General features: G+C 39.1%; 2 protein-coding genes across 2 annotated transcripts in view; one reads left to right on the forward strand and one right to left on the reverse strand.

The window, feature by feature from the left end:
- Pdzd8 (PDZ domain containing 8) overlaps positions 1–24,341 on the forward strand; it is a 59,372-nt gene extending 35,031 nt beyond the window's left edge. The window contains exons 4-5 of the mRNA XM_032892228.1: positions 13,421–13,583; positions 16,677–24,341. Of these exons, the coding sequence (XP_032748119.1) occupies positions 13,421–13,583; positions 16,677–18,877 (2,364 nt within the window). The 3' untranslated portion in view covers positions 18,878–24,341. The remainder of the gene's footprint in view (positions 1–13,420; positions 13,584–16,676) is intronic.
- The window catches only part of Slc18a2 (solute carrier family 18 member A2), a 34,592-nt gene continuing 30,850 nt past the window's right edge, over positions 22,437–26,178 (reverse strand). The window contains exon 15 of the mRNA XM_032892229.1: positions 22,437–24,634. Within this exon, the coding sequence (XP_032748120.1) occupies positions 24,530–24,634 (105 nt within the window). The 3' untranslated portion in view covers positions 22,437–24,529. The remainder of the gene's footprint in view (positions 24,635–26,178) is intronic.

A 26,178-nucleotide genomic window follows, 5' to 3' on the forward strand; every position in this document is an offset into this window, starting at 1 on the left:
ATATTACTGACAGTCCCTACAAATGATTTTAAAGGGCTTTCTGAAAAACTTTAATTTTAAGTAAGAACATTTGACTTCTAAATACATTAGACCAGATGCCTAGGACTTGGCATTTTGGTGTGTTTACTTAAGGCCACATGCCTGCCAGGTCAAATTTTGGTGTGCCTATTTAACCATTTGCCATTTGCAGTCTTAATCTTATCAAAAGGAAGAGAAAGATTAAAGCAAATAAAGCTTTATTTGAAAATGTCAGTCTTTTATGAAAACTTTGGTTTAGTTCAGCTTGATAACATTTGAGAATACAGTAGGGACTTGATGAAATTTTAACCATATGTAATTTATAATTGGTTTCTTAAATAAGGCAAATGCTCTAATAGTAAATTCTTTATAACATTTCCACTCTTAAAAGTTCATCTTAGTTAAAAATAACTGTCTTGGCTTTTTATACTCTGGTATGGTTGTGAAATTCTGAGAACAAGTAAGAATTTATATTAGAATAGTTTACTTTAAATCAAAGTAGTCTAGTATACTAAGAATGAGGAGTCTAGGACACTAAGACACAATATGAGGTGTGATCCATGCTGTGATCCTTCTTTTTTTTTTTTAAGATTTATTCATTTATTTTATATATAAGTACACTGTAGCTGTCTTCAGACACACCAGAAGAGGGCATCAGATCTCTTTACAGATGGTTGTGAGCCACCATGTGGTTGCTGGGAATTGAACTCAGGACCTCTGGAAGAGCAAGCAGTCAGTGCTCTTAACCGCTGAGCCATCTCTCCAGCCCGCTGTGATCCTTCTTGACAAGAACGAGAGGTCAGCATTTCTGTGTGCATCGTGTATTGCTGTTAGTAGCTCTGATCATGTCGGTTTCAGAGCAGAAGTGCCCTGAGCTTCTGATAAAGGAAAGTAACATTCTTTGTGGAAAGCTAGAAAATAATGTGTTAAAAAGGTGACAAGTGGAAGAAGCATCACAGTGTCCTTAGGGGTTTGAGAGACTATAGAGAACACTTCAGGGTGGAAGACATAAGACCCTTCTCTCTGAGTATCTGAGTATACTGAGTGGGTAGAGTGAGCTGTCCAAGTTCACTAAAAGATTATGGTAATGCAGGAAAATTATTCAAAACTAGAATAAGATCTTTATATAGAATCAAGACAGTAGAAACTGTGGAGGCTTTTAGAATAAAACATTTTTTTTTCTTTTTCTTTTTTCGGAGCTGGGGACCGAACCCAGGGCCTTGCGCTTGCTAGGCAAGTGCTCTACCACTGAGCTAAATCCCCAACCCCAGAATAAAACATTTTTAATCAGAATCTCTGTGGGTTTTTCTCTGTAGCCTCGGCTGTCCTAGAACTCACTCTGTAGACCAGGCTAGCCTCAAACAGGATCAAAGCTGTGTACTACCACAGCCCAGCACAGAATCTCTCTTTCGGGAAGATGAAGAGTGGCACTTGAATCTTAGCCAGGCCTTTTTGGCAGCATGACCATGTCAAGGTCTAAATCCATCTCATCTATAAGTACTTAATTATTCTGTAAATCAAACTGACACTGCACACAATCTGATGAGAGGTCAGGGCCTCTGCATTTATGAATGTCTGACGCAGCACTTGGCATGAAGTAGGTCATCAATTATGTGTTTGTTGAATCTGAGTAGTAGAGTCAAGAATGTGATCTAGCAATGGAAAAACTTGACATAGAGGGAATGAGCATCTAAATGAGGTTGGTGATAATGGACATGAAAAATGGGACCAGCATTGCTCTGGATAGCCCTGGAAATGGGAGAGTTTTAGAGAAAGGAAGCTAGAAGGAACAGCTTTGAGGAGGTAGAAGAAAAAGCAGATATTCTGGACAACTTAGTTGTGAACTGGTAGGGACTGACAAAGGTCCGTCCAGAGATGAGGTTTTCTTTTGATTTGCTGTTTATTTTGTTTTTATATATTCAGCCCTATTATTTCACCTTTCAGTGAACTTTTAAATTCAACAGTTTATTTGTACCCTATGCCCTCTATTTAAGTTTCAAATAGGATAGGAGAAATTGTGATTTCATAATATACTGATAAGAATTGAAATTCATTTTGTATTTTGGCAGTGCTAGGGATCAAACCCAGGACCTTGCACATGCTAATAAGTTCTAACAGTGATCTGCATCCCCAACTCTAGTTTGTCTGTTTGCTTGTTTGTTTGTTTGTTTGTTTTTTGTTTGTTTGTTTTTAAGGGCTGTTGAGGGCCTTGGGAAATGATTCAGTGGGTAAAGTGCTTGCCACGTAAGCAAGAACTGAGTGTGTAAAAGCCAACAGTGGTGGTAGCAATCTGTAATCTCAGCAGCAGTTGTTGGGGAGTGGTGTTGACAGACTGACCCCTAGAGCTCACTAGCATCCTATCTCTGAACAAATGGTGAAATCCAGGTTCAGTGAGATAACCTGTCTCAGAAAGTAAGGTGAAAATGAAAATCAACTGAAGACACCCATGTGACCTCTAGCCTGCACATATAAAAACATACACATAAAACACGTGCGAAGAAGAGCTGCTTGGAGAAAATTAAGGAGCTAATAGTCATGAAGCATAAGGAGCTAATAGTCACAAAGCATAAGCGTCACTTTAGGTTCTATTTTGTAAGGCATTTACTTCACTGTGAGCCAAGAGAAATGACGAGTTTAACCCACACTGTTTCAGGAACTCATCTTTTCAAAGTGTAGTAATACCTTCTCATAAAATCGTCCTTCACTAGAGAACTCACTCTCAGACATGCACAAATGCTGAATGCAGAGCTGACCACAGATGATTCAGGAATGTGTTGAAGATACTGCCAGGCCTTGTGCAGTAGGTGGAATCCACCTCACTGCCCACATGTTCTCAGTCAAAGGTAATCAACACTCACAAGGTACTATCGTGGGTGGCTGCCATGGAACATACATTAACCATATAATTCTTATTAATCCCGTAAGAATAGGCATATCATCATCATTATATATATAAAGAAAACAAGGTACAAAAAGATAAAATAATGCCCAATTAGCAGGTATCAGAGGCATTCTACAAACCCAGATTGAGTGTCTCTTGGCTGGTGCTCTGTTTTGCTATAACCACTCTGCTTCAGGTTATTCTGGATCAAATATGAATGGCTATGACCAGGAAACATGGGTTCAAGTTACTCTGAATGTATTTTGTTTTGGAAGTGGTTACACAAACTTTTACAGCTCCAGGATGAAAAAGGAAAGTCATAAATTAGCATAGATACCATTTACATTGGTAGGAAACACCAGGCAAGTAGACCACAACAAATTGGGGGGAAATTTCCTCTGTAGATTTTAGGTGTTATAGTATACTTGGCTTTTGGGTTGGTTGAGGCTAGAGCTCTACTAAATGTAAACATTCTGAGAAGTTTAAAATTGGTGTAATTTTGTAAAATTGGGAGACTATTAAGCCAGATATAGAAATTAAGACAGTTGGCTGAAAGGGGCTTGTAACATCCATAGATTTTTAGTTAAACACCTGCGGCATTTCATCTCCATAGTTAGGTTAGTCAAGCAAGTCCTCTGTGGGATATGTAACATGGATATAGCATCTTCAGAGAACATGATTTCACCCTATTATATCTTCTCCACTGATGGTATCCAGTGTGCCTGGGTTCAAGTCCAAATTCTTCCACTCTAGTTGTGTGATGGTGAACTTCATCTCCCAGAGAAGAGAAGTAAACAATGGTCTGCCTAGATCAAAAGGCTGTTAAAATAACGCCATCTGAATAATCAATAATGAAGTTTTCTTCTTTTTACATTTGATTAAAGCCTTTGTTGATGCTTTGATCTGAAATAAATTTAAGTTTTATATAACCATTCTAGTGAAATAAAAGGAAAGAAAAGCAGGCAAAGGCTGAGGCTGTGGAAGCCCCGCCCTTAGTCCCTCAGCCACGCCTTCTAGTTCTTCCTATAACAAGGTCAGGAGGGCAAGCCCATTGTTTCCTGGGCCATGACAGAAAGTGGTTTTCATTGGTACGAATTTCTTATTAATATAAAGTGGGATTGATATTGTTATTTTCTTATAGGCATTGTGTCTATACAACCCATTGAAGAATACAAGGCTTATACCCAGTCCTTTACTGCTATTAGAAAACTAATCCGAGATGATTAACCATAAGAGTTAAGGATCAGATAGCAAATTCATGGCTCTAAATTTATTGTTAGAGTGCTTTCAAGATAATTTATTAATATAATTAACAGTTCAGATTGCTTACATAGTTAGATGGTTTTCAGCAACATCAGAAATCCACAAAAAGTGACATTTATTATTTTTTTTAATCATTTGTTGATAGCTGTCTGCTCCTAACAGCTCCCATTTGGTGAATTCAATGAAGAAATTGAACATCACTACCTCCAGGTAGCCACTTCGCAGAAATTGCCTATTTTATCTACAGACAAAATACTGTTCAGAAAAGGACACATTGCAGAATAGTTGACTGATAATCTCTGCTGAGCCAGAATGATCAGCCCTTCATAATTCTGCTTTTCAAAAGTCTGTCAGGTGATCCCAGGCCCAAGGCTGAAGACTTGCTCTCACGTGTTGCTAACTGGGGAATGTGCAAGTAGACAATTGTCTCTTCAACCTGCCTCAGTTCAGGAAGCTGTGTTAGGCTTTCTATATTATCATACAATATTGGTCATTCTCAGATTTCTAACAGGGTTGAAACTAGTTATAGTCTCATAGCCTACCCAGGCTGTTTAACTTTGAGAAGACATATTTAATTGGATAATTATCAGAGTGTATACAAGCTAACCAGGACATAACATAGATTTTAAGCCTTTCTTAAGCTAGAATAGATAACTAAATGTTCTGTTTAACTGATAAAATGTTGGACTGGGTGTTAGGTGTATTTTATGCTTTATAAATTACAAATGATAATAGTTGTGCTCAGCTTACATTTGAGAGAAAAGCTTTTTTTTTGGTTTTGGTTTTTGTTTTTAATTAGACAGAAAGGGTAAAGTGTCGGTTGATGTCTATGTGCAGGTGAGGGCTGGCACAAGTTAGGTCAAGGCCATGATTGGACAGTAAAAAAATAAGGCCAGGACAAAGCTTTTGTAAGGGGGAAGAGAAGGAGGAGAAGAGAATCAAGATGGAGATGGAGAAGGACGACCCAGATCTGGGTGGTCTTGAATGGCCCTAGGTAGTTATGTATATTTCTTAAGGGATGGATCTCTGTAGGTCAGTAGGTGGGCGGTTTATATCCTTACCAGTTTGTTGTGAGTTTACTGTGTGGATGTATTGTGGATTGAGAATCTAACATATAAATCTGATTGGTGGGCTGCAGTTACTGAGTCTTGATTTCACTGGGTAGCTGGAACCAGAGAGAGTGAGGCTAGCAGAGAGCCGCCGGGAGAGATACTAACCAGAGACAAATTATGGTTAGTTCCATATGGTCCCAGGGTGCCGGAACTAACTCTAGAGACCAGCATGGCAGAAGGCTCTTGAACCACCGGAGTCTGAGAGTACTTGGGGTCAGCATGGAGCTTCTGAGATTAAAGTACCCCATGGTGCCATACGGCCCCGCTGGTCCCGGCAGTAGCGTGGGATAAAAGGTTACCTTTTTTTTTGTTTGTTTGTTTTTGTTTCTTTTTTTTAATATTTACTGCAACAGGGGTGCTTTTGTCTGTTTTTGAGATATGAGACCTAGGGCTGGAGAGATGACTCAGTGGTTAAGAGCACTTGCTATTCTTGGAGAGAATCTGGGTTCAGTTCCCACTACCTGATAGCCATATGATGGCTTAAAACTATCCGTAACTCCATTTCCAGTTCCAGCTATGTATGTCAGACACCCTGTTCTGCTTTCTGAAGGCAACAGATATATACATTGCTCACATACATATATGCAGGCAAAATATTCATAAAATAAAATGTTAAACATGAATTTAAATTTTAAAAACTATTTTTAAAGATGAGAAAGCCACGCAGGGTGTGGTGGCGCATACCTTTAATCCCAGCACTCAGTAGGCAGAGCCAGTTGGATGTCTGAGTTGAGGGATAGCCTGGTCTACAAAGTGAGTTCCAAGACAAGCTAGGGCTACACAGAGAAGCCCTCTCTCAAAAAACAAAACAAACAAAAGATAAGAAAGCCAAGTGGTCGCTCTAACATAAGCAGATAAGCAGGTTTACTATAAGGAGGATGGTTTATTTGAGAGAATGACTCTGTTAGGGAATACGTAGGTAGTTAGTGAAAAGGGGACTCGTGTCTGTGCCTTATTTTCAGATGATTCAGGAGAAAATATGCAGGAGGAAAGTAGTCAGGAAATATGGCGTGGGATAAGTAGGAAAAGTTGTAACTCTTCTGTTATTACTGAAATTATTTCAAGATAAAAAGTTATTTTTAGAAAAGTATATTTAAAAATATCTTTCTCTATGCTCCCCCACAGACTTTGTAATGTATGCATCACTTTGCAGGAGTTCATTGTTACTATGTGAAGGTGAAGGGAGGTTAATTTGGTGACTCCAATTAAGAGCTGTTTTTCTTTGACAAGAATTTAAAAGGACGTGAGTGTTCTTTGCTGTTGTTTCCATAACAACCTCAGCCTTTGCCTACTTTCCTTACCTTTTATTTCACTAGAATGGTTATATTAGACTTAGATTTGTTTCAGATCAAAGCATTAACAAAGGCTTTAATCAAATTTAAAAAGAAGAAAACGTAAGTATATTGATGGAATTATTTTAACATCCTTGAATCTAAGCAGAGGACCATTTTTTATTCCTTAGATCTCTTAAGTCATTTGTATTTATATAATGAAATTTTTGTTTTCCGTGTATGTCTATGCCTTTGTTGTCTCTGTAACTGAAAGATGCAGTCCTAATTTATCATTCAGTTACTTTAGAAACTAAGTTATCTGATGGCCAAGCTAGGGTTCTGTTTTGAGAGGCCTTGATTTTCAATCAAAAGGAACTCTTTCTGAGGAAAGATTATGGAGGTGCCTAATTTATATTTGACATTTATGCCCAGTTTCATTTAATCATGACAACCACCCAGTGTGCTAAGATAGTGGTCTCTTCTCTGCAACTTGGATATGGTTTGTTTCTCCTAAAGGTTAATGTGTTAAAAACTTGTCCCATTTTGGCAATATAGAAGATGGTAGATCCATAAAGCCATTGAAGCCTTGAGGGAAGTCCTTGAGTCACAGAGCTATTCTCAGAAAAGTTAAAGTAGCTCTCATAGGAACCCTGGAGCTTTGTAAAGGATATTATGAAGGAGCCCAGCTGAGTCCCTCTGCCTTCCTGCAATACTGTGTACTTTCTTTTATACCCTCCGCACTGCAGAAAGTAAGCAAGGCTACTTATTATGAGATCCTCAGGAGGGCTGAGCTGTACCAGCGAACCTCCAAAACATCTAAGTAAACTCTTTTCTTCACAAACATTCTGCTCCAGGCATTTTTTTGGTTGTAACAAATATGAACTAATATATTCTCTTTATAAATAAATCTTACAAGCCAAATGTGATAGCATATGCATTTAGTCCTAGCACTGGAGGCAGAAGCGGGTAGATCTCTGTGTAGGCAGCTTGGCTTACATGAGTGAGTTCCTGGGCAGCCAGGGCAATATAGTGACACCTACTGGAGGGAGGGAGGGAGGGAGGGAGAGAGGGAGGGAGGGACGGGGAAAGTCCTCTAGGGCTAAATCACTTTTCAGATTTGGTAAAACTAATATGTAGAGACAGAAATTCAAACCCCACTGTGTACAAAAGTATCCCAGCTAACAATTGTCCTTCAAAAAAATTTTTTTCAATATGCCATAACTATTTGGTAGGTTTTCACCTGTTCACTGGAAGTTAACTGCTAAATAGGTAAGCATCATTCCTGTAAGGGAAATATGTACCTGTAGAGTCCGTGTGCAGAAACTTAATTTAGAATTCATTCTTGATCCTGTACAGATCTGCCCACTTAAGCACCATGATGTGTGTGTCTCTGTGTGTGTGTGTGTGTGTGTGTGTGTGTGTCTGTGTGTGTGTGTGTCTGTGTGTGTGACAGAGACATCGAGAATGAGAGACTGAGACTGTAACTCTTAGAAATAGGTTAAACTGTAATGACAGGTTTTGAAGCTTCCATGGGTAATTTAATTCTGGATATCAGACTCAGACAGTTATCATTAGTATATTAAATACTCATCTCCAAGCTGTGAATTATAATTGAGAGGTCAGGATTTCTAAGATGAGGGCAGACAAGATGGATTTGTGACTAAAACCCAAGTTTGATCCCAGAACCTATGTGGTGCAGAGAACCAACTCTCCTTGTGGAAGTGCGGGAGACTTCCACCTGTGTATTTCCTCCACACACATATGAATAAATGCAGTAAAAGTATATTTTAAGATTTTAAAAACTAGAATAACTTTTATATTACATAAATTTTAACTGTTTGCAACACGTACGTACTTGGCAGATAAACGTGTTAGAAGTGTAACTATTTTACTGAATTGTCAGTTCAACTTGGTTATGATTAGGGAGCTCAGATAGCTTCCAGGCTAAGAACTACCTGCTTACTGTCTATCCATATAGAAAGCAGCATCCCTGCTGAAAGATCTACATGATTGATGATTTTTTTAATCATCCACGGCTTTTAAAAGTCACAACCATAATTGATGAACACACTCTGTCAGTACAGATCATAAAGAAGCATGTTCTTGCTTGTGTTCATGTTCTGTACCCCCAGTGCACAGGTGTAAGAGATACAAGAAATGTGATTCAGTTAGAAGCCACAGTAGTATTTTAAGGAGGAAAGCCTCATCTGTTCACAAATAACTGATAGAAGGACCTGTTAAGTTTATTAACAAACTGCAAACCCAAGCTGAGCAGATTTCTAACCCTCCACGGCTGCTAATACCCAGACAAATGCCCGTTACTTGCCAATCTAGTCTGGTTCTGGCTCCTTTTAATTCACATGTGATGACTCCCCAGGTACGGAGGATTGGAAAACACTAGTATCCACAGTAGGCATATAGAGAACATTTATTTTTATTTTAAAAAATCATAAATTAATATTCAAAAACATGCTTAGAGTAACTAGGTAGTAGATTTTGTATATTCCATATATTTATTAAATGATAATATATTATAGGATCTGGTCTTGGATAAACAGAATGTCCATGAAGTGTGCTACAGCTGTTCTCTAGTCCAACTCTTATAGTCAGGATTATAGTTTTAGTTAAGTCAGCTGGTGTCAGCTGGACGATTCTTGTTTCACATTGCACCTCTGTCACCATCTCGTCCCTCCAGTAATGCCATCAGCTGTAATCCTCAGTAGCAGTCCTAGCCGTACCAGCTGCTTATGCTTTTACAACATGAATAGCCAAGTGTCGTGCCTCGTGTGATGCCTTCCCTAGACCACCCACCCAGAGGCAGTCCTCCCTGTCACCCGCACATGTCTGTGCCACATCTGCTTCATCGTTGAGGTGCAGCTTAGTCCTAAAGCAAGGAACCACTGCTTAGGTTTTGGCTTTCATGCTGCCAACTCTGACAGACATTTGAGGCCCGAGGCCCTAGAGTGTGTATGTCTTCTGTCAGCACAGAATTGATGTTGAGGGGTTTGACCCAAAATTTCCAGACAGATTCCATGATACAGCATTCTAGTCAGGACAGGCTGTGGGGCCTCACTTATCACCTCCTGCTGCGTGTGTCCTGGTACTTGCTTGGGACAGAGGAAACTAGGCTGTCACAGTTTTCTAAGAGAAAAGTAAAAGGCAAACTTGCACAGTCCAAAGGGATGGTGAGCTAACTGCCTTGCTGCCTTATTTATAGTTTTATCTCTTGTCCATCCCTTGTCTGTCCTAAAACTCACCAATTGGGTTAGAATGTCCCTTGCCTCCCCAGGACTGGAATCACAAGCCACACCACCATGCTTCATCTTGTTCGTTTGTGCGCTCTTTCTTTCTTTCTTTCTTTCTTTCTTTCTTTCTTTCTTTCTTTCTTTCTTTCTTCTTTTTTTGGGGGGGTAATGTTTTGGGGACTGAACTCAGGTCATTGTGTCTACAGAGTGAGCACCATAGTTGAGCTCACTCTCAGCCTCACAGGTGCGTGCATGTGTGCGAGTATGAAATATGTATGTTAACCACATGTAGATGTCTTATGCACACATAAGTTAAAATAAATTCTTAGAAATTTGGAAGTTCAGTTCAATTATTTTCAAAGTAATAAAATAAATACTTGGAATGTATTTTTGTGGATTTTTTGCCTTGGGTACAGTATTTTTTTTTAAAGCTATATCTGATTTAATCCAGTATAAATTAAAGAAGTAAATTAAAAACCTAGGGCTCATCCAAAATAGTGCGCTGTGAATTGGGTACAATTGAGGAATTGGTACATTTGAGGAATTATTCATGTGTAAGACCTTGCTACCTGCACATGACAAGTTTCTCTTCTTCCTCAAGATGTGCACTCCCCTTTCTCTTTATGATGTGCAGTTCTCCTACACGGTGTTGAGGGTCATAGGAATGTTTTGTCATTCAGGCAGGAAATATGAATTCTCCCGTCTCTGAGCTTGGTGTTGTTGATAGATTCTTATAGTTTCTCATAATGAGGTTCCCTTGTAGTTCTAGCTGGCTGGGAGTTTTTATTATGAGTAGATGTTGGAGTAAGTGGGGTTTCTTTTCTTTCTTTACTTTTTTTTTATATATATATAAGGGAGGTTTATTTGGAGGAAGGGAGGAGCATGAGGACCTGTGAGGACAGACAGACAGACAAGCAAAGCCATGAGGGCAGAGAAGAGGGGACAAAGAAGAGGGAAGAGAAAGGTTGGCCTGGAACACGTGGAAACAGAGAGAAGAGAGTGAGAGAGCTGGGATTTCTTTTGTAGTTGTTTAAGTATTTATGGCTTTTCCCATTATTTTGTTACTGTAGTAAACTAATTGATTCCTGAATGGTAACCAGTCTCAAATTCCATTTATTTTTTTTTTTTTTTTCGGAGCTGGGGACCGAACCCAGGGCCTTGCGCTTGCTAGGCAAGCGCTCTACCGCTGAGCTAAATCCCCAACCCCTCAAATTCCATTTATGATTGTTATGCTTTTATATTATATACAGTTAGAACTGTAACGTACAGTTATATTACTGATGTGGGTTTAATCTCTTTATCCATGTTTGAATATTACAGATTAATAGTTTGGTTTACTTGATTTGTCTTTTTCTGTATTTGGGATTCATGTAACATTAACTTTAATATCTGATTTAGGTAAGCATGTTTTTATCTCTTAATAAAGAACTACCATTAGCTAGTATGTGCATACCTGTAGTCAGGTGTTCTTGGCCTGCTGTCTCTATATGGTTTGATCAGCTTGTGTTGTAAGAGATCCTATCTCAAAAATAAAAAAATTTCCAAAACTTTACAAAACCTATCAGCACAAAAACTAAAGATCAGTTTTAATAAGGTCTATTTTACCAGCTACCAGTCAACCAGCTAGGAAAAGTGAATGTCTAACTGAGCAGACTTTATATGTTAAAGCTCTAAAAACAGAAATGCTTGTATATTAGCAGAAATTTTAGAAACATATCCTTAAAAAGCAGGAGTGAGAGACGCTAGCTAAAGAACAACACAAGCATTCTGATTTCTAACTGAGCACACTTGAGGTACTACCATCTGGAAGGGTGTGGCGCCTTATGCGCTCTTCCTTTTTATTTTTTAATCAGCAAGTTGAATGGGAACAAGTTGAATATTGCTGTTATTTTAATTCATAAGTGTTAATCTGCTGTATTTATTCCTGATAAATTGAATAAGTGACAGGTTTAGTTAACAAAATGCTCTAAATGAGATAAGTGGCATTTCATTTATCAATAAGTCTTAGTAAAATATATTTGTAAACTCCCTTTACAATCCTTACAGAAAAGGAAATCCAATACACTCATCACTCTGCAGCAAATTAGTTCTTGCCTCTAACTTCTCACCCCTCTAGGTGTCCAAGTTATACATATTCCTTCATATACTTTAACTTTTATATGTTAAAGTGATCATTATAGTGTGTTGTTTAAGGAATAATGACGAGAAAGTAACTATGCATACCATCAGCACAGATGCAGTGTTTGGGTTTTTTTTAATATCTTTTAAATTTCTTCTTCCCTCCTCTCCCTCCCTCCTGAAACAGGCTATCTCTATGTAGCGCTAGCTGTGCTGGAGCTCACTGTGTACACTAGGCTGGCCTCAAAATCAGAGAGGTCCACCTGCCTCTGCCTCCCAGCACTGGGACTAAAGGTGTGCATCATCATGCCCAGCTTTAAGTATCTTTAAAGGTTTTATTTTATGTGTGTAGGTGTTTTTGCCTGCATATAGGTCTGTATACAACATTTCTACATTGTCTGCAGAGACCAGAAGGGGACATTGGGTCTCCTGAGACTGGTTACAGACAATTGTGAGCCACCGTATGGGTGTGAGGAGTCAAACCATGGTCCTCTAGGGAAGCAGCCTGCATTGATCCCATTACAAATGGTTGTGAGACACCATGTGGGTGCTGGGAATTGAACTCAGAACCTCTGAAAGAGCAGTCAATGCTCTTAACCACTGAGCCATCTTCAGGCCCCTCAATTCTTAATTTCGTATTAAAGTATAAGCAAATGCAAATTATAACAGTAGTTCTAGATAGTATGATTAGGAATGGTTTTCTTTTAATTTGTTTCTTTAATTCCAAAATTCGTACTATAGCTGTGATCCCTTTAAAAACCATGTTGAATGCACTGTAGTTAATGTTTTCACACATGTATGTATATATTTTTATGTTTGATGTATATATTTTGACCCTCACTTCCCCAGGACCTTCATACTCCCTTACCTCTCACAGTCTCATGTTCTCTAATTTCTTGATAGACTTGATTCTTTGAGAATTTTATACTTGTACCTTACTTTTGATCACATGCTCTCCCCACTCCCTCTAGTCTCCCAGACCTTCCCCGGCACATCCTTGCTCCCAATTTCATGTCATCTTTCCCAATCATTCATAGCTCACTGAGTCTAACTAGTGCTTACATAAATGTGGGCCCGGGCTATCCCCTGGAGCATGGGCAGACTTCCAATGGTGGCCACATACCCAGAGAGAAGTAACTGTCTCTTCCCCAGCAGCCATAGCTCCTCAGCCAGACTGCCCCCAGAGCACGTTTCTCTCCTTACTGCATCATCAGCTCCTCTTCCTCTTCCTTGTAAAGAATGGCACATGTCCAGTTGGTGTTGCCTGCATGTTCATGGGTATGCACCACACACACAGCATAGGCCAGGAGCATAGGCAGATACCTTTTTTGATGTTTTTATGACTACATTTAAGTCATCATAATCTGAAAGTATGTTCATTTATATTGTTAGTAATGGCTTCATTTCTCATATGTCTGTAATTATAGTCACAGTGATTTAAAAGTCATGTATTCGTGTTCTTGTGTATTACTTTATCTCAATGTTTTCTTTATTTTTAATCCTTTATCAAAGGTGGAATTAATAAAAGGGAATTTACAAAGTGTCGGACTTACACTTCGTCTTGTTCAGTCAACTGATGGCTATGCTGGGCACGTCATAATCGAGACCGTGGCCCCAAACTCACCTGCTGCCATTGCAGACCTTCAGCGGGGAGACCGGCTCATTGCTATTGGAGGTAATTACATGCTGTGCAGCATAGCTTATGTGTACAGAGGAACTACAAAATTGGTTGAAGAGGGTTTTTTTTCCCTCTCTCTTTTCCCTATTTCTGAAACAAGGGTCTGTTAGTTTTATAATGGAAAAATCTTTGATTCTAAAGAAAATTGTAAAAGAGGCCTTAACATGTTTGTAAAACACAAGTGCCAGTTTAGCCCTGGTCTTTAAATATATTTCAGCTTTAAACCACTTTACCAGAATTTTCTAATTTCCTTTCCCTTCCCACCTTCTCCTCTATGTATTTTAAATACAAAATTAAGAGCCAGATAATAGTTCCTTCCTGTATGTCCATTACCCATGACCCTAAATGTGCTGCTTGTGTTAGCACTACTCTCATCATTTTGTAGCACTAGAAATGAACAGGAGATGAATATTCCTTGCCTGAGAGGGAGGATCCACCTAATCCTATTCTGAGGCTTCATATTATATGAAAGACCTGTGGTTTGTCAGTATGCTGTTATTCCGAATCCAACCCCAATCTCTATGGTGTGGTGAAGACGGCATACCTTCCTAAACTGAATTGTTTGTTGTAAATAATAAAAATAAAACTGAGTTATCTGCTTGAGTATATACACATAATAACAGGAATCCACTGTACACAGCAGCACAGAAGTAACCCAAGAACACATGAAATTGGCTATAATTAATCTTAATTTTTTTCAGAATAGTATAGTGTATTCCTTTACAGCCGAGAAAGTAAGGTAAAGCAGTTTCCCAAAAAAGGAGTTATCGCTGGATATATTAGACTCTGCTTTTGGTTCAAATCCATCTTGATATTAAAATAATAAAAACAATTTAGTTAAGCACCTGGAGTTAAATTAGCATTTCATGTGGAAATCTCTCTGATTGTGGTATACAAAGGACCACACATTCCATAGTTACCCTGCAATAATGTTCAAAACTCATTCTGATTCGGAAAAACTGGGGTGGAGTCTTTTTATTTATTCATTTATTTATTTTGGTTTTATCAAGACAGGGTTTTTCTGTGTAGCCCTAGCTGTTCTGGAACACACTCTGTAGACCACCGCCACCAGGCAAGATCCTGCATTTCTAACAAGCTCCCCAGGTCATGCTAGTTTTCCTGGTTCATGAACACAGAGGAGGACTTAAAGTAAACCTCATCCATTACACACCTCTGTATATAAATATAAAAAGTTTGTCTTCTTCACCCAAACCATGGTTCAGTATAAATGTTTTTGCAGTAGTTTATTTTTTTTATTATTATTTTGACTTTTAATATGACTTTTAAGTTCTGTTTTCAGTTATATAAGTAGCAAATACCTAATACGCAAAATAAATAAAAGTCCAAATTATACAAATCTTTATAGAGAAAAAGCAAAAAATCAACCTGTTCAAGATATCAATGTTGGGGTTGAGAGTTTAGCTCAGTGGTGGGCGCTTGCCTATAGCGTATAAGGCCCTAGGTTAGGTCCCCAGCTCGAAAAAAAAAAAAAAAAAAAAGATATCCAATTTTTATAAAAGTACCACCAAGTTTTATTGATTAAAAATTCAGATATTGTAGACATTTGTTGTTAAAAGTTTCAAATATAACAGAAAAACTTGAATATGCATGTTTTCTTTCCATGAGTTTGCATGTACCACATGCACGCAGTGTCTGCAGAGGCCAGAAGCAGTAACCTTTCCTGGAACAGGAGGTACACAGGACTATGAGCCACCATGTGGATGCTAGGAATAAAATCCCATTCTCTAAAAGAGAAGCAGTGCTCCTAACTGCTAAAGCTGTCTTCTCAGCATGAGGAAGCTTTGTTTCCTCATGTCCTCCTCCTATATAAATAAATATATCCCTTGTCCCAACTCTGGGACATAAATTCAAGTCCTATGATATATTTTTAGTAATTCATTTTTTTAAATAAATTTTCCTTATGTTCATAGGTATTTCTTAAATTATAGTCATAGTTCATTTGGATTTACAAAAGTTTTAGTAATAGATTGGTAGTAGTAGAAAGAAGATTGGCAAAATATGTTCAGTTTCAATAATAAAGTTAACTTTGCTGTTTTCTAAATCTCTGAGCATGTTTAAAATATTCTGAGAGAAAAATCCAGATCCCCCACAGATGCTGGTTATCATGACCACCTCCAGAGTACCTGAGATGAGGACAAGTTTCCCGGAGCACAAATAAAGAGGTAGAGTTGGGGTGAGGCTTTTGCCCATGTATTAGCAGATGATATTTTATCAGTGCATATGTCATGCTACTGTGCTCCTGGGACATAGTACTCTTAGACAGAAGCAGTAGAAGTTGTTAAGCCACATCAGTCAGGAAGATCCCTATGAAGAAGCTCAGAATTCCACTGATGTTTTGAGCTGAAACTGGAAAATGTGGCCATGTGGGCATCAAAGCTGCAAAGGTCTGATGAGAGATGGTTAAAGGTATTTTGTGACTGAAGTTAAAGACCAGTGGTCAGGAGGAAGATCAGAACATCAAAGATCAAAGGAACAGAGAAAGTTATGACTGACACCTGTGGGAACAAGAAGTCAGCTGTCTCCAGAATTGCATTAAGAGGTAGCAAGTTGATTTACAGTCAGGACAAGACAATGTGTATTGTAATCAATTTGTAACTTTAAAGCAACTTACCTCTTACACTTTTCATTCTTAAAACAGTTGATCATTTATAAACAGGATCTGTGAAAGGGTCTGACATTGGTTTGTAAATGTAAATCAGTTGTTTGCCAGCACTGGACTTTTTTGAGAACTTCCTTCATTCAGTAAAAAGTCAGCTTTCCACCATTCAGAATGGTTTATCCATTCATGAACCTGTTTAAATAGTCTCTGCTCACTTCCATACTTGCTGGACATGAGGTTGTTTATGTCAAGAGGGAGTAGGAGGCCATTAGAATTAGAAGCTGCTCAGGGTTTTGTATCACCTAGGTAACAGTATTTCCAGGGTACCATGCGCTGATTAATTTGAAATTTAAATATTTTTTGAGGCTTCCTATTACTCTTTTTTTTAAAATTAAATAATCATGAGGTGATGACAATAGACGAGTTTCATTGCTGTAGTTTACGTTGTGCCCCTTTTGAATCTTAACCAGGTGTGAAAATCACATCGACACTGCAAGTGTTAAAACTCATCAAGCAGGCCGGCGACCGCGTGCTGGTGTACTACCAGAGGCCTGTTGGGCAGAGTAACCAAGGGGCCATGCTGCAAGATAGTCTGGGCCAGCTGGAAGAAAACTTTTTGTCAAGCTCCTGCCAGCCAGGTTATGAAGAGGAAGCTGCTGGATTGCCAGTGGATAGTGAGAATAGAGACCTAGATTCCGAATTTGAAGACTTGGCAGGTGATGTCAGAGTACAAACAGAGTTGAAAGAGGAGACACAACCGTTGAGTCACAGTCCCAAACGTACTCCAACAACACTTTCTATTAAACCCCTTGGCGCTATATCCCCAGTTTTAAATCGTAAATTAATTTCAGGAATCCACCCACCACCACAAAAACTTCCATCCAAAGAAGGAAATAAACCATCAACTCTAAAAACTTCAGAGGCCACAGAAGCAGCACAAGTGTCCAAACCCCAAGTACCCACTTTGAAACCACCTGTGCCCCCACGACCACAGGGGAGAGTGCCTCTGCCTCCCACTGACACCTCAGCTCAGGCAGACCCGGAAACCACAGAGAAGCCAGAGAAGGTGCTGCTCCCTCCTCCTCCTGCAGATAAACCTGCTGAGAAGCAAGTGAAGAGCGTGGATCACGGAGAAGATGTGGCAGCGGGTAAGCAGCCTCCAGCAAAGCAGGAAGTAGTGAAAGACGTTCCTTCAGAGAGCTCTGCTCCCACCAAAGACCCTTCAGATGACCATCGGATGTGGGAATCACCAGAGGTTCTGTATCGCAGTAAGGTAGGAAAGTGGTCAAGAGCCAGAGCATCTTGTGTGTTTGACATAGAAGCCTGCCACAGGTACCTGAACATTGCACTGTGGTGCAGGGATCCTTTCAAGTTAGGAGGTCTCATCTGTTTGGGGCATGCTAGTTTAAAACTTGAGGAGGTGGCTTTAGGATGCCTAGCTACATCAAACATGGAATACCTTTCAAAGTTCAGACTGGAGCCTCCTGCACCTAAGGCCATGGTCACGAGAACTGCACTGCGTAATCTGAGTATGCAGAAGGGCTTCAATGACAAGTTTTGTTTTGGTGACATTACTATTCATTTCAAGTATTTGAAGGAAGGAGAACCAGACCACCAGATAGTTCCTAGTGTAGAGAAAGAAAAAGAACTCCATGTGGTTGAGGAAGTTTCTACACTCCCTAAAGAGGACCATTTTGTGGGACAGATGAGTTTGTCAGAAAATAAACATAGTTTCCAAGATACTCAGTTCCAAAACCCAACTTGGTGTGATTACTGTAAGAAAAAGGTGTGGACAAAAGCTGCTTCCCAATGTATGTTCTGTGCTTATGTCTGTCATAAAAAATGTCAGGAAAAGTGTCTAGCTGAGACGCCTCTTTGTGGAGCGACTGAGAGGCGAGTAGACCGGACCCTGAAAAGCCTCAGGCTGGAAGGACAGGACCCACTCTTGGGCCTTCCTCCTCGTGTGGAGATGGAAGCTAACAAGTCAGTCAATAAAACAACAGGGTTGACAAGGCATATCATTAACACTAGCTCTCGCTTACTGAATCTGCGTCAAGTCTCTAAAACCCGCCTTGCTGAACCAGGAACAGATCTTGTAGAACCATCACCAAAACACACACCCAATACGTCAGACAATGAAGGCAGTGACACAGAGGTCTGTGGTCCAAACAGTCCTTCCAAACGAGGAAACAGTGCAGGAATAAAGTTAACGAGAAAGGAAGGAGGGCTGGATGACAGTGTTTTTATTGCAGTTAAAGAAATTGGCCGTGATCTATACAGAGGCTTGCCAACCGAAGAGAGGATTCAGAAGCTAGAGTTCATGTTGGATAAGCTGCAGAATGAAATCGATCAAGAGCTGGAACACAACAATTCCCTCGTTAGAGAAGAAAAAGAAACAAATGATACAAGGAAGAAATCAGTTCTTTCCGCTTCTTTGGCTAAATCAGGAGAAAGACTACAAGCTCTGACACTTCTGATGATCCACTACAAAGCAGGCATTGAAGATATTGAAACCTTAGAAAACCTGTCCCTAGACCAGCATTCGAAAAAGATGAACAAATACACAGAAGACACAGAAGAAGACCTCGACAGTGAGATAAGCCAGTTGATAGACTCTCAGCCATTCAGCAACATCTCTGATGACTTGTTCGGCCCATCTGAGTCAGTGTAACCAACAGACCATTTCAACTTTCACGTGGTTGGGGACAAGATGTATCTAAAGTGCCACGGGTACAGTCACGTTCAGTTCTCTCATGGTGCACTTTGGCCTGTTCTGTAGTTACTTGCTTGTATGAGAAAGAAAAGGTAGTTTTCAGCAGAAACATGACCAGCTCATCAAATTGGTTGTTTCGGGTTGTGCTTATAGCTATGAGTTTTTTGGATTTATACTGGGAATTGGGTTTTATTAATTTATTTTTAACCTTTTCTAATTATGTAAGCTAACTTTGTGTTTGTGTATGTGTGATGTCTCACTGTCACTTTTTTCTTTCCTCCTGGTTTTTTAATTAGTGTTGAATAAGATCCTGTCCAGATTCCTGAAATATTTTCTTTCATTTTCATCACGGTTATAACAACAAATTTGTTGCATGCCTAAATTGACAACAGTAATCATTGAGGGAACAGGTCTGAGTCTTCTCCCTTCCCTGTTTTGAGGTTTGTCAGCTGTAGTTCCTTGATGCTTTTGTTAATGGGACTTGGGGGACTTTTGTTTTATTTTGCTTTTGTTATTGCCAAATGTAAATGAAAGCTTACCCCACAGCTTTAATCTGTTATGCTTATATAGTTTAATTTTTTTACATATATTGCTTGCTTCTTATGCTTCTGTGATATTTTTAAAGCTTTTATGCAGTGAAAGTGTAGTAAAATTACAGTGATTAACTAGAAGAGGTTGCATTGAATAGAGAATAAATGCAAAGTCCAGTTGGTCAAGAATTTTGTAGAGAGGATAACAAGATTTTATTACTGAAGAACAGTAACCAGTAGAATTTTGAAATACCTTTCAGATGTTGATGCTTTCCTTTTAAGTGGAGGTTGTGGACACTCATAATGACTTTTCATCTTTGGTTCTCCCATAGGAGATAAAGCATGTGCAAGGACATTTAAAATCTCACAGGACTTATTCTGAAGATGACTGTATTTATAACTGGCTTTGTTTGTATGATGTGGAGGGCAACTACACAGACTATGTTTACTATATCACTGGTGTCTTGTGGCCTTAAAGGAATGTCGGTCATTCTGAGTACTTCAGTAGTTCAGACCATCTTCATTCATTGTAAAGAAAAGTAAAAACAGACAGTGTGCGTAGTTTGCTAAAGGGAAGGCCTGTGTGCTATTGGACCACCTAGTGGATGCTGGTAACAAACCACCGAGAGAAATAGATGAGCTCGACCTGAATTGCTATATTTTAAAAGTCTAAGCTTGTTATACCTATAGAATAGAAAAGTGTCTTCCCCCTTTACAGGTAACTACAGGTACTACTTTAACATAAACCAACTAAATTTAAAAATATATGAAACAGCTCTTTGGCTGCAGAAAAATGCATAGTATAATACACTGACCCAGTCTGTAGCCCAGACTCCAGCAGGAGTTTAAGGTCAAGCTCTTTAGTGATCTGTGCAGCCATAGGCAGGTCACAAAGGGTCATGCAGCTTCCCCAGCTCCAAAGGTACTCATTCTTCCTCACAGGACTGTTATGAGGAAAACAGGAGCGTAACTGCAAAGGCGCTTTGAACAGTAAAATGCTGTAAAAATAAGAGGTATTACTTACATGAGAAAACATTGTTGAGTATAAAAAAAGTTATTTCAATCTTAAACTTAATAGCTAACTCTCACTCCCGTTATTAAGTGAAATATTGGGGCGCAGACCTACTTTGTCAGGCTTACAGCAAGGCTACATCTGTGTAACCCCACCCCACCCCCACTCTTACTGTTTATTTAAGCATGTTCACAACTTAAAAGAACACCACATAGAAGGACTTCCCACTACAAATCCCAGAAGCTAAAGTGTTCCACATCTTATGCTTGAAACAAACGGTCTGCCCAAAGTATAGGCATAATTCATCTTGTAAACAGTAACCTGCCATTTTGTAAGCCTGCCATTGCTACCCTGAAGGCGCACGGCTGTAAGTGGCTGGTGTGTTCACAGATCACGCCATGGAAGTTTTAGTGGTGCCCAAGCATGCTCCTGCACTGATGCGTTTGAAAGAGCTATAGAAGTAATGCAAAGCTTTCGTTCTGAGAATCTACTCATGCTTTAAGGTATTTATCTCCGTGGAACCACAATCATGGAAAGCTCAACAGTGCTGCTGATTATGTTTGTAAAATATACCTTTGATGTAGTGCAATATTTTTCTATTGGGAGAGACAGGAGAGGCATCACAGTTGGGAGCTCCAAATACCCTTAAGCATAGTAAGGTATAAGGCTTCAATTTAAAAGATTGTGTTATATTACATTACTCATGTAATCTTGCTGCCATGCTATGTTATCAATAGCTAAAATAATAATAAAGACTACCACGAAAAATAAGAATATCTTCATTTGATGACATTTAAAACAGGTGACTGGTTCTTCTCTGGCATTATTACCTCGTATAATTTGGCCATGCAGACAAGCTAACAGTCCACTTTTACTAAACAAATATGTGAAAGCATTCAGATTTTACTTTTGCTTCTTTACCGTTTGAAACAGATATATGCATTTTCTTCTACTGCTATATAGTAATAATAGATTATTACTCATTGTGAGACCTGTCTCAGAAAAGAAAAATTAAACTATTTAAAGTGTACTCTTTTCATTGGTATTAAGTTGAAAGACTGGGTTAGGCAAAATGAATAACATTTTAGTATTATTTTGCAATCATAATATGCTATTTTTTAAAATTGTTTATTGTGTTGCTTTTTTTTGAGACAGAATCTCTCCGGCCTCGAACTCAATAGAGCTCTGCCTGCCTCTCTTCTGGAGTGCTGGGGTTAAAGGCTTGTCCCACCATGCCTAGCTGTACTTACTGTATTTCTTAGCATCCGACTTTGTTCAGTAATGCTAGAACTTACAGTGTAGATACTTTCTCATTCTAAGAACAGCCTAAAACTTTAAGAGTAAAGTCTAACTTAAAAATATTAAACATTTTAAACATATTTGGTTCTAATAAGACAGAGTTTAAATTTTTAAGTCCCCTAAAGTTTTGAAATTGCTTCAATTTTTAAAGAAATGTATTACTTTGATTTTTAAATTGAAGTGATGGCTTTCTTTAGCAAACAAGGGTGGAAAGAGGGGTTACTTTCATCCTTTTTGATCCCTTAATGTTCCTTAAGGTCTGAGTAAACCAGCAGGCCACCCTAATCCTGGAAACTGCCATGCATATCACATTCAAAACGATCCTTATTTCTAGGTCTTTCAGAGCCTGTTCTGTCCTGTGGCTAAGTATTACCGTTCTCTTCATCAGACAGTTACCTGTTCACAGCAATTAGAACAATTCATCTGAGTTAAAGTCCAGGGCAAGTCACTGTCTTTCTACACTGATAGGGTATAACAAGTCTTATATTTCATTTAAAGGAAGCAATGGGAAGCCAAAGAGGATGGTTCACCCTAGCCTGAAGTGACTTGCCTGATGCCTGCAAACACAGAGAATGCTTTTTGATTAAATATCTACAGCCAAAACAGCGTTACGTATTTTATTTCAGCCACAGTGTTGATGAAATGGTTTATAAAAGAATACAGGCAGGCACAGCAGTGTTGAAGAAGATTTATTAAGTAATCTCACTAAAGTGCAACCAGCACAGATACACTTAGCAGCCAAGCGGGAGTTGAGTATTACTACCTCACTAAGATTTTTGTGTCTGAGTTACCAAGTACAAACAAAAGCCACCTCTACTTTAAACATAAACATTGAGACAGCTGTAAGTTCTTTGTTCTGGTTCATGCACAGTATTTTTTAATCACTATTTTCAGTCTTGTGTACCCAGGATATTAATCATATAAATCGTCTTTCCTTTCCCCTCACAAACAACTTGTCCCTTCCTCTCCAAATAGCTGTGCAATTTTTCCTTTTTCTCTTCCCTGGAGAGCAGTAACAGGCGTGCCTTTGCTGGTCGTTTTTACTGAAGCTGAAGCCTCAAAAGCAGGAATGACAGGAGTCAGTCCTTGTATGTGGTATTATGGGCAGGGACAACTACAAGCCCTCTCTCATATCACATCTAAAGGCGTCCTGGGAAGGGTTAAGCCCTGCCCTTTTAGCCATGTAAGAGCAGCCATCTCTCAGAGTTGCAGACCTGCGACTGCCCAAGGATTTAGTGAGTAGGAACCCGATAGCCCCAAACATACCAGACTTCAGATCACCAAGGTCCCACAGAAAGCTTCATAAAGCAAAAGAAACATTTGCCACTCTTCTGAAGAATGTGTAATAGCCAATAAAATTTGAGGGGTTGTTATCCTAAAGTTCTCTTCATGTCCAGGGTCACACAGTTCAGCTTAACAAAATTGACAGTTTTTTTTTTTTTAATGATTACAGAACTGCAGAATTGATACTATATGTAAGACAGATCCCATACTGTGTTTGTATTCCAGAAGATTGTAATCTCATACAAAGCAATTATAGATAGTGTTCACTAACAGTATTAGCTGGCATACTGAAAAGATCTATCAGTGTTGTCATGCTTAGGAAAGTTGTTCTACCCAGCACACAGATGATGCAGTAACACATACACGTTTGTAGATTGTTTTCTCCTTCAGAAAGGGAAGGTGTTCCGACCACGCCATTATCTTTAACATTACTGTGTTAGACACGAACAGTTTCATTCCTTCATCTTTGCTTGAAATTCATTTCTACATTGATATAAACAACTTTTTAGGAGTCTAAAAAATAACAGCAACTCAAAATTAACAAATCTCTAGAAAAAACACTCGGATGCCCTGAAGCAGGTGGGAGATGTGCTAGTTTGATTTTTCACATTATAGCAGCTTGATAGCCTTGTTTTCTAGAACATGAGTCGGATTTGATAAACCACATCGTACTTAACCTTGACTGTTCAAAGTGCATAACGTTTTGTTCTCGCCCAAGAAGACTGTCAAGCATTTATATAAAAGAAAGCAGCATGTGGATTCTCTCCTCTGCCTTCAGAACATTCATGTTTTACCCCTTGTTGGCTTTAGTGACTGCTGCCGATGACATAACCCAGAAAATCATTTACAACCATTCAGGTGGGTGGTTACAACAGAAAACTAGTGCCAGCAAAGGTTTATGAATAAGTCTGAAAGATGGCTGATAAAGTCTCTTCCCTCTGCACTTAGGACGACGAGTTGTAAATTCCTAAACACATTGGTACTAGTTACAAGTTAAATAACAACACATTCAGTGTTGGTACATAACGCGCTGTCTTACATGGTTCTGTTTCTCAGACTGCTAGTTTTTTGTTGGAGAGTCTCAAGATAATGTGTGCTTTAAACACTCATTACCAGTATTCAGAAAAAAAAATAAGATTTTTTTGTCCAAGTGTTAATGAATGTAAGTTAAAAAATTATATTTAATTTGGATTCAAATATTTATACATTTACAGTATACCTATTTCGTCAAAATATATTGTATAATATTAATAAAATCAAATACATAAAATAAAGTTTTCAACACTATTTATACAAACCCCTAGAAAAGCTGCTTTTTCTTTATAAGGCTGTTGGCAGTCAATCATAACCATGGAAAAGAAAGTATCACCTTTGGTTGTTTTTACTCTTTGCCAGCAATGGATGGTGGGACTAAGACAGCTCTGCATAAGTCATCTCACTGGAAACACTTCTACACAGTTAAACATTTGGCGACGTTAGAGGGTCTCAGTCACTTTCAGATTCTTCATCATCACCGATGGGATATGACTGGACATTATTCTGAGTGTACATCTTTGTTTTAATGGGACAGTTGTGGTCCATGAGGATAGCCTGAAAGCAAAATGCAAGCACATTAACTTCTTGTTTTATAAAGATGAGATGGCTTTCACCTGCTGCGTTTACGGATCACTTCTCTGAAAGCTGTGTATAGTCTATTAAACAGTCATTCCTAGCAGTTGCCATCCCTTGACCTTGAAGGTCTGTCATGCGGTGAAAAGTTTCAGGCAATAGGCAAGAAGTGAAACATCTAGGATTTTTTCATTGTCCTTGTTGGAGATAGAAGCTGAGGTCCATGATCCAAAGGTAGGTTAGGTTTTACAGGAGTTAACCTGAGAGTTTTGTACGGGGTGGAACTGAGGACCTCGTTGCGTCAAACTTCCGTTTTATAGAGTACCACGACAGGGAACTTCATGAAGGTGTTTGAAGGGAGCTCTTGTTGGAAGTATAGGAGCGTCTGAACTAGAATCCACAATTAATTCCAGTCATGGACCCTTGCTCTAGTGCTAGCCATCTACACAGACTGTTTTACAATATGTTAAGATCACATTCTGCCATGGCCCCTTAGTTTGTTAGGTCAAACATCCCGGGGCTTTGTTCACAAATGTGAATTTCAGACATCTCTCTAGATCCCACGTTAGCACAAGTACATGCATAAAGTTCCTCTGCCCTCTTCTCTTTCTGAAAATTAATAAGTAACTGCAAAAGAAAAAGCATCAAAATTGATGCTTTCATTTCAGAGCATCCTTAACAAGAAGTACTTGCAGTTGTTCCTGCTGACAGTGTCCAACCCCCCAGTCGTCTGGAAGTTCAGCTGACCCCTCAGGAACGTGGCTGCAAGTCACTAAAGCTTTAGCTTTCAAAGTGAGAATAGATGGCGTTTTGAGAGATCGGGTAGAGGCTTAAAGAACTTAATCAAGGAGAGCTGTGGACCTGAATCAGCAGTTAAGAGCTTTGGCTCCCCTTCCAAAGGACCCAGGTTCAATTCTCAACATCCATATAGCAGCACAACCGTCAGGTAACTCCAGTTCTAAGGAACTTGACAGTCCAACACAGACACATGTAAGGGAATAAAAATTTAAAAAGAAAACAGAACCAAGGGATATATTCCCTGACCTGCAGGTGGTTAAGTCCTTCTAGTAGAATATTCTGTTGGCATAGAACGTATATCCATGTACATTTCAAATCAGCTTTAGGTCACTTACAGCACTGAACATAATGTAAATGTTCAGTGTAGCTAGGGGGTGATAGAGAACTACAAATTAGCACAGATACTTGGTTGTTTTGGATACATATTGGCTGAGTCTACAGAGCCAGAACTGGCCAGTAGAGAGCAACGGTGCAGCCATCATGTGCAGAGGAAGAAATCCAGGCAGCCTCAGGACAGACTCTCCTTTCTGCACATCCCACAGCGGCTGGAGAAGTGCAGTGTGAGGCATGTGCAAGCCAAAAGAATCAGGTATGCCTTGCAGTTTTTCTCCTTCATAGGAGCCATTCCCAGCAAGACTTTTTCCCTCTCTTTCTGTGCAGTCTGCAAATCTGAGCGAATTAAAATGTTCTGATAGTGCCTGTGGCTGGCTGTCTTGATGTCTGCTACT

Source organism: Rattus rattus, chromosome 2 (genome assembly GCF_011064425.1).
Source record: "Rattus rattus isolate New Zealand chromosome 2, Rrattus_CSIRO_v1, whole genome shotgun sequence".
In the NCBI taxonomy this organism is placed as follows: domain Eukaryota; kingdom Metazoa; phylum Chordata; class Mammalia; order Rodentia; family Muridae; genus Rattus; species Rattus rattus.